This window comes from Brassica napus, chromosome C9, assembly GCF_020379485.1.
Source record: "Brassica napus cultivar Da-Ae chromosome C9, Da-Ae, whole genome shotgun sequence".
Taxonomy (NCBI): Eukaryota; Viridiplantae; Streptophyta; class Magnoliopsida; order Brassicales; family Brassicaceae; genus Brassica; species Brassica napus.
This window is the reverse complement of record NC_063452.1, coordinates 53732578-53744911: the sequence shown is the minus strand read 5'-3', so window position 1 is coordinate 53744911 and position 12334 is coordinate 53732578. Positions and strand designations below refer to the sequence as shown.

Genomic DNA, 12334 nt, shown 5'->3' with positions numbered 1-12334 from the left:
TAAAATAACTACAAATTTTTATGAAGTATTAATATATAGATATGAGTAAAGTAAAAACAAAAAAAACATAAATTTTCATGTCAGTACTAATAAATACAAAAAAAAATCATATAAGTTTACTTTTCATATTAACACGGATTAAAAATTATAAATATTTATATAGTGTCATCAACAGAGAGGTATAAATGTGTTGTAATTTAAGAGATATGAACGCGTCATAATCTAAGAGGTACGAACATGCTATGATCCAAGAGCTACAAACGTATCATGATCCAAGGGGTGGGAAAGTGTTGTGATTGAAAGGGTGTGAATGTATTATGACCGAAAAATGTACAAAAAGATCGTGACTGAAAGGCTATGAACTGTCATAAACAAAAGGGTGCGAACGGTTCTTGACCAAAAGGATGTGAAATTAATCCTGGCCGAAAAGATGCGAATGGATCTTGACCATGACAAAAAGGGTACAAATGAGTTATGACCGAAAGCGTGCAAATGAGTTATGACCGAAAGCGTGCAAATGGTCATTTTTGAAAGATTGCAAATGGTCGTGGCCGAAAGGTTGCGGATGGATCGTGACCGAAAGGTTGCGAATGGATCATGACAAAAAAATTGCAAACGAGTCGTGACCAAAGGGTGCAAATGGTCGTGACCGAAAGATTGCAAATGGGTTGTGACAAAAAAGTGCAAACGTGTCGTGACCAAAAGGCTTAAACGGATCGTAACTGAATGAGTGTGAGCGGATCGTAACTGAAAGAACGTGAATGGATCGTGAATGAAAGGGTGCAAACGAGTCGTATCCAAAGGAGTGCCAATGAATCATGACCAAAGAGGTAAGAATGGATCGTGAATGAAAGGGTGCAAACGAGTCTTATCCAAAGGAGTGCCAATGAATCATGACCGAAGAAGTAAGAATGGATCGTGACTGAAAAAGTGCGAACGAGACATCACTGAGAGAATGTTAAAGGTCAACCATAATGCTGGTGATATAAGAGTATGATTTTTTTTCGGCAACATAAAAAGTCTATCCAAATGAGAATATATCAATTTTTTAATATTTCTTAGATTTTGCCTGTTTTTACCCATCCGAAAACTTTTTTGTCTTATGGTCAACTATGGTGCTGGTGATATAAGAGGATGACCTTTTCTCGACAACATAAAAAGTCTATCCAAATTAGAATATATCATTTTCTTAATATTTCTTAGATTTTGCATGTTTTTACCCATCCGGAAACTTTTTTGTCTTATGGATCCCAATTTCAATTTACACCCTTTCGTTCACGCCATTTACACTTTTTCGGTCATGACACATTCATACCTTCGGTCAAGGCACATTCGTCCACCCCTTGGAACAAGTTCATACCTCTTGAATCGCATCATGTTTGTATCCATTGGTTTACGACGTGTTTGTACCTCTTAGATTATGAATCGTTCGTACTTTTTTGTTGACAACACAATCGTCTAACGTAAACGATACATTTTTTATTTATTATAAATTGATATAATTTAAAATTTTGGAATAACTTACCTAAAATAATAAAAATGTATAATTTTATTAGTATTGATTTATTTGTATTTTAGTTGTAATTTAAAATTATAGAATATACATTTTTAATATTATCTATAAATAAATATAAACACATATGTTCTACATTTTGACATGAGAATTTTTTTGAAAATAAAATTATTTTTTTATATAATATATAAATTATAATATGATATATTTATTTATAAAAAATGAGTTTCTACGCGATATCGCGTGGGTTCCTTATCTAGTTTCTCTAATAAGCTTTCCTAAAAAAATATTATAAGACAAACTTTTTTAAGTTATTATTTTTGTTTTAATCAAGTAGAGGAGTGTATGATGACTTTTCTCCTTACCTCCTTTTTATTCTCTTTTATCAACAAAAATATCTAACTAACATGTTATCTACATTAGTTTCCTAAGTTTTTGTCTAAATGTTATCCACAAATCCTCCTTTTGCGATAAAAGTTAAGCAAAATACTCTAAAACCAAAACCAAAATTCCTCTTTTGATTACCTTTCCTAATTGTGCGCCTGATGCACATTATTTAAAGTATTTATGTCACAATAAGTTTATATAATATATAATTTGAAAGTTCACTTAATTTTTTGAAATGACAACAAGTTGTATTAGTTTTTATATTTGAGGGAAACTAGAAAAAATTCTTCTCGAAATTATATTTGATTTTTTATCAAATTTAAAACACAAGAAAGTTTCTTTCATAAGAAAAATCAATAATGAAGTCACGAATTATAACAATGTTGTGAAATGATAATTCAGTGATCTAAAATAAAATAACCTAGTCAATCAGTGAAAATAACAAGATAAACCTACTCAACCAGTGGGAAAATAAGAAGATAACCAAGTCAATCCTTCAAAACTAAAAAAACTAAAATTAGATATGTAGCTTAATTTTGGATTTTTGTAAAAACAACTAACTTAAAAAAAATTTCTGTGCATATGAACTTGTCAATTCTTATTTTTAATTAAATTATTTGATAAATAATCTACAATTAAAAACTAAAGTGGATAAATGCATATGTATAACAGCTCCACAAAAACACTTCAAATCCATCGGATATTGTTTTATGCACAAATATTTGAATTTAAGTTCTATTTTTAGTTTTAAAACAGAGTAAATATTTATTATATGAAAAGAACTACAACTAGTTTTTTTGGGTCTATTTCATATATTCAAATCACATTTGTTTCTCATCTTAAACTTAGTCAATCCTAGAAATTCAGTTTAATTAAGATAATGAAGAAACAAATATAAAAAATCGTAGGCTGTTATTCTCTCGAAGTTACTATAAAAACATCTCATCTAAACACATTTCCAATACAATCGTTTTCTGCAGCAGAAACACAACACTAAAGCTATGAAAATGAAACAGTTCAATCTCTTATCCTTGTTCCTCATCCTCATTAATTCCTTTGGTTCAGCCAATTCAACCATTGTCTCTCATGATGAACGTGCTATCACCATCGATGGGCAACGCCGAATCCTTCTTTCAGGCTCCATTCACTATCCACGAAGCACTTCTGATGTATTTACTTACACTTCCACATCATTTGTAAATTTGTTTCGTCTTCTGCAAGTAATATTTATCATTTTTGATTGTGCTTTTGCAGATGTGGCCTGATCTCATCAGCAAAGCCAAAGATGGTGGGTTAGATACCATTGAGACCTATGTTTTTTGGAACGCACATGAACCGTCACGTAGGCAATATGATTTCTCAGGAAATCTTGATCTTGTCCGCTTCATCAAAACCATCCAAGGCGCGGGTCTATACTCTGTTCTTCGTATTGGACCTTATGTTTGCGCAGAATGGAACTACGGAGGCTTCCCCGTGTGGCTGCACAATATGCCTGACATGAAATTCCGAACAATTAACCCCGGTTTCATGGTAAAACCAAACTTCTTCAGTTTTACAAATCTCGCTATATTCATATATTTGAATTTCTTATATTGTTTTCTTCAATCTCTTTATACAGAATGAAATGCAAAATTTCACTACGAAAATCGTAAACATGATGAAGGAAGAGAGCCTCTTTGCTTCACAAGGAGGTCCAATCATCCTAGCTCAGGTACATTATTACAAATGTTATGGCAACAAATTTTTATGGTTCTTTAGTGGTCAACCACTTATTATATATGCATGCTACATATCATCAAAAACATTTATATATTCATAATGTCTTTCCTATATATTAATAAAAATGGATTTTATTGAAAAAACTTGTTCGCTTATATTTATAGATCGAGAATGAGTATGGGAACGTGATCTCATCCTATGGAGCGGAGGGTAAAGCCTACATTGATTGGTGTGCCAACATGGCTAACTCTCTAGACATCGGTGTTCCATGGATTATGTGCCAACAACCCCATGCTCCTCAGCCTATGATCGAGACATGCAATGGATTTTACTGTGACCAGTACAAACCAAGCAACCCGAGCAGCCCAAAGATGTGGACAGAGAATTGGACTGGCTGGTTCAAAAACTGGGGAGGCAAACATCCTTATAGAACCGCTGAAGATCTTGCTTTTTCCGTTGCTAGGTTTTTTCAAACGGGAGGAACTTTCCAAAACTATTACATGGTAAGATTCAGCTACATGCATAAAAATATTTGTAAAATTAGTTAATTATATTTACTAAACTCCTTTTTGTTAAGAGATTTGGTTACTAATTTTTTTGTTCATTTGTTATATGCATGTGCGACAATGTACAGTACCATGGTGGTACTAACTTTGGAAGAGTTGCAGGAGGTCCATACATCACCACTTCATATGATTACGATGCTCCTCTTGATGAATATGGCAATAACTTCACACTTTATATATATAAATCGCTTAAAATGTTGGTTAATATATACAGTCTTAACTTATATCTATATATTTTCAGGTAACTTGAACCAACCGAAATGGGGTCACTTGAAACAGCTACACACGTTGTTGAAATCCATGGAGAAGCCTTTAACTTACGGAAATATCTCAACAATCGATCTTGGCAATTCCGTCACGGTTAGACCCGATCATATTTCCATATTTTCCCTTCTTGACAATAAAACTGAATGGTATCATTAACCCACATGTTGTATCTTTGAAAAGGCTACGGTTTACTCAACAAACGAAAAATCAAGCTGCTTCATCGGTAATGTGAACGCAACTGCGGATGCTTTGGTCAACTTCAAAGGGAAAGACTACAATGTACCGGCTTGGTCCGTGAGTGTTCTTCCTGACTGCGATAAAGAGGCTTATAACACTGCAAGAGTGAATACTCAGACATCGATCATTACCGAAGACTCTTGTGATGAGCCTGAGAAGCTGAAATGGACATGGAGGCCCGAGTTTACTACTCAGAAGACCATTCTCAAAGGCAGTGGAGACCTCATTGCCAAGGGTCTTGTAGACCAAAAAGACGTTACAAATGATGCTAGTGACTATCTTTGGTACATGACTAGGTAATATATATATATATATGAACCAATTAAATATTTCTCTTTTATATTTTTGTTAATTCTTATGACCGTTTAAATCCTGATTCAAACATTAGCTCTATAGAAAGTCACATGACGAGTATTCCACTGTATCAAGATTGTACAATTTTAACTGATTTTTTTGTATGGTTTTGATACTAATTTTGAACTAGGGTTCATCTCGACAAGAAAGATCCAATTTGGAGCAGAAACATGTCGCTAAGGGTTCATAGCAACGCTCATGTTCTTCATGCTTACGTCAATGGAAAATACGTAGGTAACGAAATCGTGAGGGACAACAAATTCGATTACAGATTTGAGAAGAAGGTGAACCTCGTTCACGGGACTAATCACCTTGCACTTCTCAGTGTTTCAGTTGGACTACAGGTAAAAAAACAAAACCATATATAGCTTATTGAATGTATGATGATATCCTAAATTTATTGTGAAAAAATTGAAATTGTGGTCTTAATGTGCTTTAGAATTATGGACCTTTCTTTGAGAGTGGTCCAACTGGAATCAACGGTCCTGTGAAATTAGTCGGATACAAAGGAGATGAAACGATCGAGAAAGATCTATCGAAGCATCAATGGGACTACAAGATTGGTTTGAATGGATTCAACCACAAACTTTTCAGCATGAAATCCGCTGGTCACCACCACCGTAAATGGTCAACCGAAAAGCTACCAGCTGATCGAATGTTGTCATGGTACAAGGTCAGTATCAACTAAAAATATTTCTCTATAAAACCATTTGATATTGCAAATAAGCAAGTTTCTTACAAGAAGTGTTCTCTTCAGGCAAATTTTAAGGCTCCTCTAGGTAAAGATCCAGTGATTGTCGACTTGAATGGTCTTGGGAAAGGGGAGGTTTGGATCAATGGTCAGAGCATCGGACGCTATTGGCCAAGCTTTAACTCTAGTGACGAGGGCTGCACCGAGGAATGTGACTACCGTGGGGAGTATGGTAGCGACAAATGTGCTTTCATGTGCGGCAAACCAACTCAGAGATGGTAAACTTAAAATGAAATAAGTTATTTATTATTTTCATGTTGATATGCCTTTGTTTCAACTTTTAGAAAACTTTTACTCAGAATAAAAAATGGCTACTATAATTCATCTGAATTACTGGATCTTTAACGGTCGAATTCTTGTAGGTACCATGTTCCAAGATCGTTCTTGAATGACAAGGGACACAACACTATCACACTATTCGAAGAGATGGGTGGTGATCCCTCAATGGTGAAGTTCAAGACGGTTGTTACCGGAAGAGTTTGTGCCAAGGCTCATGAGCACAATAAAGTGGAGTTGTCTTGCAACAACCGGCCAATCTCAGCCGTCAAATTCGCGAGCTTTGGAAATCCGTCTGGCCAGTGTGGGTCATTCGCTGCTGGTTCTTGCGAAGGAGCCAAGGATGCTGTGAAGGTCGTGGCTAAAGAATGTGTTGGAAAGCTCAACTGCACTATGAATGTGTCTTCCCACAAGTTTGGATCTAATTTGGACTGTGGAGATTCACCTAAGCGATTGTTTGTGGAAGTTGAGTGCTAGATTAGATCTTTATCTCTAGGCTATCTAGCTAGTGATTGCAATAATTCTCTTAAATAATTTAGATAGCTCTTCTGGTTAAATAATGTTTCTTGTTTTTTTTTTGTTCCATCATAATTTTTTAGATGGATCGGATGTAGGGTTGTGGAAATAAATATTAAGATCAAATAAAAACTCTCTCTTAAATATTTTTCCTTGACTTTTTTTTTATTTATGAGAATTTTTATACACAATAAACGACCGATTACAACGAAAAACTATCACTTGGTATATTAAAATCTTGTTTTGCCTACTGTAATATATTCTGAGTTTAATTAGATCAATAAACAATGTTTTTTACATCAATAACAATGTTATTTATTGAGTGATAAAATGGGTTTTTTCAATGTAAAAAACAATGTGGTTTTGGTGTATAATATTGTTTTTAAATTATTTTGAATACTTTTAAGAAATAAACTTAAAGTCTTAAACAAAAAAAATCTCAAAATGATGTCTAAAAAAGGTCCCAAAATCTAATATATTAATTTAGGGATCTATTTTTATCTACTATTTGAATTTGTCATTTAAATTTTGGGCTTTTTCATAAATGTTACTAGAATATATTACTAGATTTTAACCCGCGCGCTCGCGCGGGTGTTTAATTGAACTTTTATAAATATATTTATACGATGTTAGTATCCATTCATGTTTGGTTCGGGTCTATTTGGATTTTGAGTTTTTGAGTTTGAAGAATTTACCCTATTCATGTATTTATAAATTTTGATCCAAGTTCGGTTCAGATCCTTTCGGGTTCGGTTCGGATTTAGATAACCCGTTTAAATTATATGTAAACATTTAAGTTTAAATATACTTTAATTTTCTCAAAATATAAAAATAAAAATAATATATAACATATGAATTTGAATAACATATCAAAATACTTAAATTCAACATAAAAATTGGTTTGACTTGAATATTTAGATGGAGAATCAATATATATTTTAAGTATTTTTGGTGATTTGAGTATTGTTTTGCTATTTTAAATATTTATTTTTGACAATCTGTATATATTTTCAAGTATTTTGGACTATTTCAAAATATATTATATATTTTTAGATATTAAATTTAAAATAATTAAAATATTTAAGTATATATAAATATGATTCAGATATATTCGGATACATGTAATATTACGGTTTGGACCAGGTTCAGTTCTATTTCTTTAGATACAAAAATTTGAATTCATGTGAATATTTAACCAGTTTTGGTTTGGACTTGATACTATTTTTTGGACCGAATTTAGTTTGGTTCTTTTGATTCGGGAATCCGAGTTTTATCTGAACCCTTTTGCATAATAATATTTTTGGATATTCAACAATCAAAAGATTCAAAACAATATCATATGTAATTCACCTTTTGTATGATAGCATTTTTGGTTGTCTCTACAAATATTTAATTAATTTATATGTCTGGTTTTTATTTTTCAATTAATATTTAAATATATCGTATAGATTTTGATGTTTATATAATGTAAATAGATAACAACATATACCTTATTCAATTTATTTTTATATGTAATTTAATTTGTTATCAGTTGGTAGTATATACCGATAAAATTTCATAAAAATTTTCACACTAAATTTATTATGAAATAACAAAATCGAAAAACACCCTTAGAATATTATTATACGTTCAAGTATTTATATACAAATTATTTTTATGAGTTTAAAAATTACAAAATGTTATTCTTAGTAATTTTATGTAATTTATTTGCTATTAGTAATTTTTATTATGTTAATTTGTAAAATCCTTAAATCTACCTATAAACTTAGAAAATTGAGCTTCTTAATGGATATTGAAAAATACAAAAAACATATTCTAGACAAAAGGGTTGTTGTACATTTTAACCCAACATACAATAGGCCATGTATTTATTTACCTGTGACTTTTATTTGATATGTGACCTTTAAAAAAAATATCAGTTTAGTCAAGCGAAAACAAAAACGACAAGTAACTTTGCCTTCTCCCCTTCTCTTAACGACTGCATCTAGATGAAGAAATAAGAACAATCGATCGGAGGCTGATACAAATGGAACACATATCAGACGGAACTACAATGATCCCGATCCAACGGAAAAAGGGTATCGAAGTACGAACGGTTTGACAGAAGCATCTAAAGGTATGTCTTCGTTCTTATTTCTGAACTCTTTAAGTTTTGTTCAATCGATATATCTTCACATGCATGTCAAAATCCACTTCATAATACAACTATACTTAAATCATATGAACCGTACAGAAAACAAAAATGAAGCTGAAGCGGCGGTGGGAGATAATATTGGTAAGGTATTTCCTAAATTCTACCCCTTCCGTTTCATATTAAGTGTCGTTGTGGAGAATTTTTTTCGTTACAAAATAATTGTCGTTCTCGACTTTCAATGCAAAATTTATTAGTTTTATTTAGTAATTTATTTTTCTATTGGTTGAAATTTATTAGTTTTATTTAGTAATTTATTTTTCTATTGGTTAAAATATCGTTAGATGTATTGGTAATTGTGTTTTTATATTAGAAATATAAAAATTAATTGTTTTATTAACACTTAATATGAAACAGAGGGAGTATTTTTGATGGCCAGTTATAATGTTCTCAAGTGATTTTCACCAATTCATATATTTATTTAATCATGAGTCATTCTTTTTCTTGATTTGTAGTGTTGCTGGGAATCCATTGATCTGTAGAAGCAGCCCACCTGAGATTTGTTCTGGATATCACCTGTCCAAGCCCTCTTTACGTTTCTTTGAGCTTCTCATCGGGTAAAACTCTCTTTCTTGCTTTGAATTTGTTATTGTCTGTCACAATAGAAAAATAATTACAATTGTAAAATGATGAAAGATATTAGGCACAGTCAATACAAAACCTTACAATACACATATAACTCTTGTACTAATACAGTATTGAGTTGTCTTATAAATGAGGAACTTGATTGTTCTTATGGAATTGATTTTAATGTTCTGTAGGAATAACAAGATACATCGTTGTTAGTGTCAACAGACAGCAAATTAAATTGAAAACATGTACTTACTTGATGTCTTCAAGAGTAAACTCAGGTTTCATCCTTGGTTTGCATGAACAATGAATTGTTTTTAGCCCTCCCAAATTAATAACCTGGCCCATCAAGTCTGTAAAAGAACAGGGTGGTCGAAAATGTTTTTTTATTCAAATCAATATCGCTAGGCCTGGGCGTTCGGGTACCCGTTGGCATTCGGATCAGATTTTTCGGGCTTTCAGATTTTCGGGTTTACGTTTCTAGGTCCCATACTAAAATTTTATTAGTACGGGTCGGGTTCGGATAATAACACTTCGGGTTCGGTTCAAAATTGTTTTGCATTATAAAACCCATAAAGTAATCATATATCTTTTGGATTCGGGTTATATCGGTTCAGTTCGGATATAACCAAAGTAAAAAACAAAATTTTTGAAGTAAAACATAAAGAACAACATCTAAATTAAAGAAAAATTAATCTATCACTTATAAAATTGATAAAATAACAATAAAATGTTAAATCAAGCATGAAAACAAACATCATTTGTAAACAATATGTATTGCCTTATAGAGAGTAAAATTTTTATTTCAATGAGCAAATTATAAAATACTTATTTATAACTAATTGTGTACTTAAAGCATTTATTAGAATTTTAATATTTATTATTATATATAATATTACCACAAATATTGAATTTAATAATTGGAATACTTATATATATTTCAAAATATTTATATTGACTATTAATTTCGGATTTTTTGGGTTACCCGTTTGGGTTCGGATATTTTTTGCACCACCCTACAAGACCCGTTTGGGTATTTTTACGTTTCGGGTCGGATAACGGGTCGGGTTTTTCGGTTCGGATTCGGTTCTGTTCGGATTTCGGGTTCCGGATTTTATGCACATGCCTAAATATCACAGGTAATAATTTGAAAACGTACCAGTGAGGAAACATGGTTTAAGTGATCCATGTAAAACACTTTGAAAATCTACCAAACTTAGAAACATGTTATCATTCCTAAGTGTAGATTTTGTGATTGTTGTGTTTTTGCAAGAAGCCCATTTTGTAAGAATGATCAGTTGATCTATACATTCTTGTTGCAGGGCTGAGGGTGAAAATCTGATTTTCAAAGAGGTTTCACCTAGACCAGGACGAGTTAGTCTGGTGGTGTACGGCTTGCGGCTGCAAGTACGACCCTCGGGTTCGATTCGCACTGGCCACCAGGGAATTTACATGCGGACTTGCTCTGGCGCCCGAGACCGAAGACCGTTGCCTGGCCATGACCCACCCTCGGGTGTGCGTCCGCGCCGCTAAAGGGTTCGGTCTCTAGTCTGGATCACCACGGTGGAGCCAGGACACTCGGTTATCAAAAAAAAAAAAGAGGTTTCACCTACTCATAACTAAATCAGTTTGGCTTGGAATAGTAGTGATGTTTCCTACGATAGGTATGGTCTCATTTATAGGAGTAGATTCACCGATTTTGTATATAAAATGTACAATATATTCAAAAGAATAGAAACGTTTAGTTTAGGAAGTCCTTATATTTTTGGTGCTATAATATATGTTAAAAATCTCAGAATGGAAATCACAACTATATATGGTTTTAAGTTACTATAAATTATGGAAAACTCAAAAACCCAATTGATTTCCTTTTTTGTTATGTTGACTGCTTTGAAATATGAAAAAAAATTGGAATGTTATTGAGTTTAGGAATAATCGAATTTATTAGTTTTAAAGATTAGCTATACGTGATTTGCAAGTTTTGAAACAGGATCTCTTGATTGTGTTGTTGCTTGATATCGTTTTATTTATGATAATTGCGTGGAAGTAGGAAACGTATTTGAAATATTATTGAGTTTAGGAAAATAATAAATTATTAGTTTTGATTTTCTGCACCAATAATATCTAATGATACCAACTACAATATCTTATTATGATACTCAGTAACCTAACTAAGTATTTAAATAACATTTTATACGTGTTTGATAAATCATAATATATATGCTGTTACAAACCATAAGATTGATCATAACAAAAAACTGAGTAAACACAACAATACATGAAATTAATCTTTTAGATGAGAAAATGTTCATTGATAGCACAACAATGTATATTTCGAAAGCATGATAGAGATTGGATCGAATTATATGGTTAAATATTTATACAATTGGTTTTGATTATGCAGACTAAACTAAGGCATGCTGGCGAGAATGACGTTATATAGATGGGATTATAAGAGTTAATTTTGGTCCATCCGGATGAGGTACAATTTAATAAAGTTAAGTGCCGAGAATTTATTTAGGTGGTTTAGGAATCTTATGAAACGACAGTTTATTAAGCCAGTGGTGTAAGCATGTAATTTTTGAGGAAAACTTAGGATTGTTATAAATCATGGAGTAGATTGCCATTAACCAGGTCTGGTCCAAGACCGGCCCAATACCTAGAAGATGAAGAGATGGCCGAAGCCTAGAGAGAGGAGAGAGAGAGCCGACTTCTGGAGAGAGAGAGAGGCGGATACAAAGCTTGGAGAAAAGGAAACTCTTTCCTTTTCCTAGTAGATGTAATCTTTCCATTATTATGTATTAGTAGTTTTCCTAATCCTAGTGAGTTTAAGTTTTGAATACTTTCCATTTATCTTTATCTTGTAATCCTTATATAAAGGAACCCCCTTGATCATTAATAAGAACACAGAAATATTCAGTCTTTAAACTCTCTAATTACAACACGTTATCAGCACGATAGACTCCAAAACTCTGAGACAAAACCTA

At 32.4% G+C, this 12334-nt stretch overlaps 1 protein-coding gene and 1 long non-coding RNA gene across 2 annotated transcripts; one reads left to right on the top strand and one right to left on the bottom strand.

Annotated features, from left to right (window-relative positions):
- Positions 1-2853: 2853 nt before the first annotated feature.
- On the top strand, positions 2854-6739 carry LOC111211323 (beta-galactosidase). The gene is made up of 11 exons (XM_022712309.2): positions 2854-3069; positions 3155-3430; positions 3519-3611; positions 3784-4122; positions 4254-4341; positions 4427-4545; positions 4633-4985; positions 5174-5387; positions 5483-5716; positions 5801-6012; positions 6157-6739. The coding sequence occupies exons 1-11, from the start codon at positions 2902-2904 to the stop codon at positions 6545-6547; spliced, it is 2487 nt and encodes an 828-aa protein (XP_022568030.2). The 5' UTR covers positions 2854-2901; the 3' UTR covers positions 6548-6739.
- Positions 6740-9349: 2610 nt separating this feature from the next.
- On the bottom strand, positions 9350-9926 carry LOC111211324. Its single transcript, XR_007328272.1, has 2 exons — positions 9604-9926; positions 9350-9532 (listed from the first exon to the last, which is right to left on the bottom strand). It is a non-coding gene; the product is annotated as an uncharacterized LOC111211324 (long non-coding RNA).
- Positions 9927-12334: the final 2408 nt, after the last annotated feature.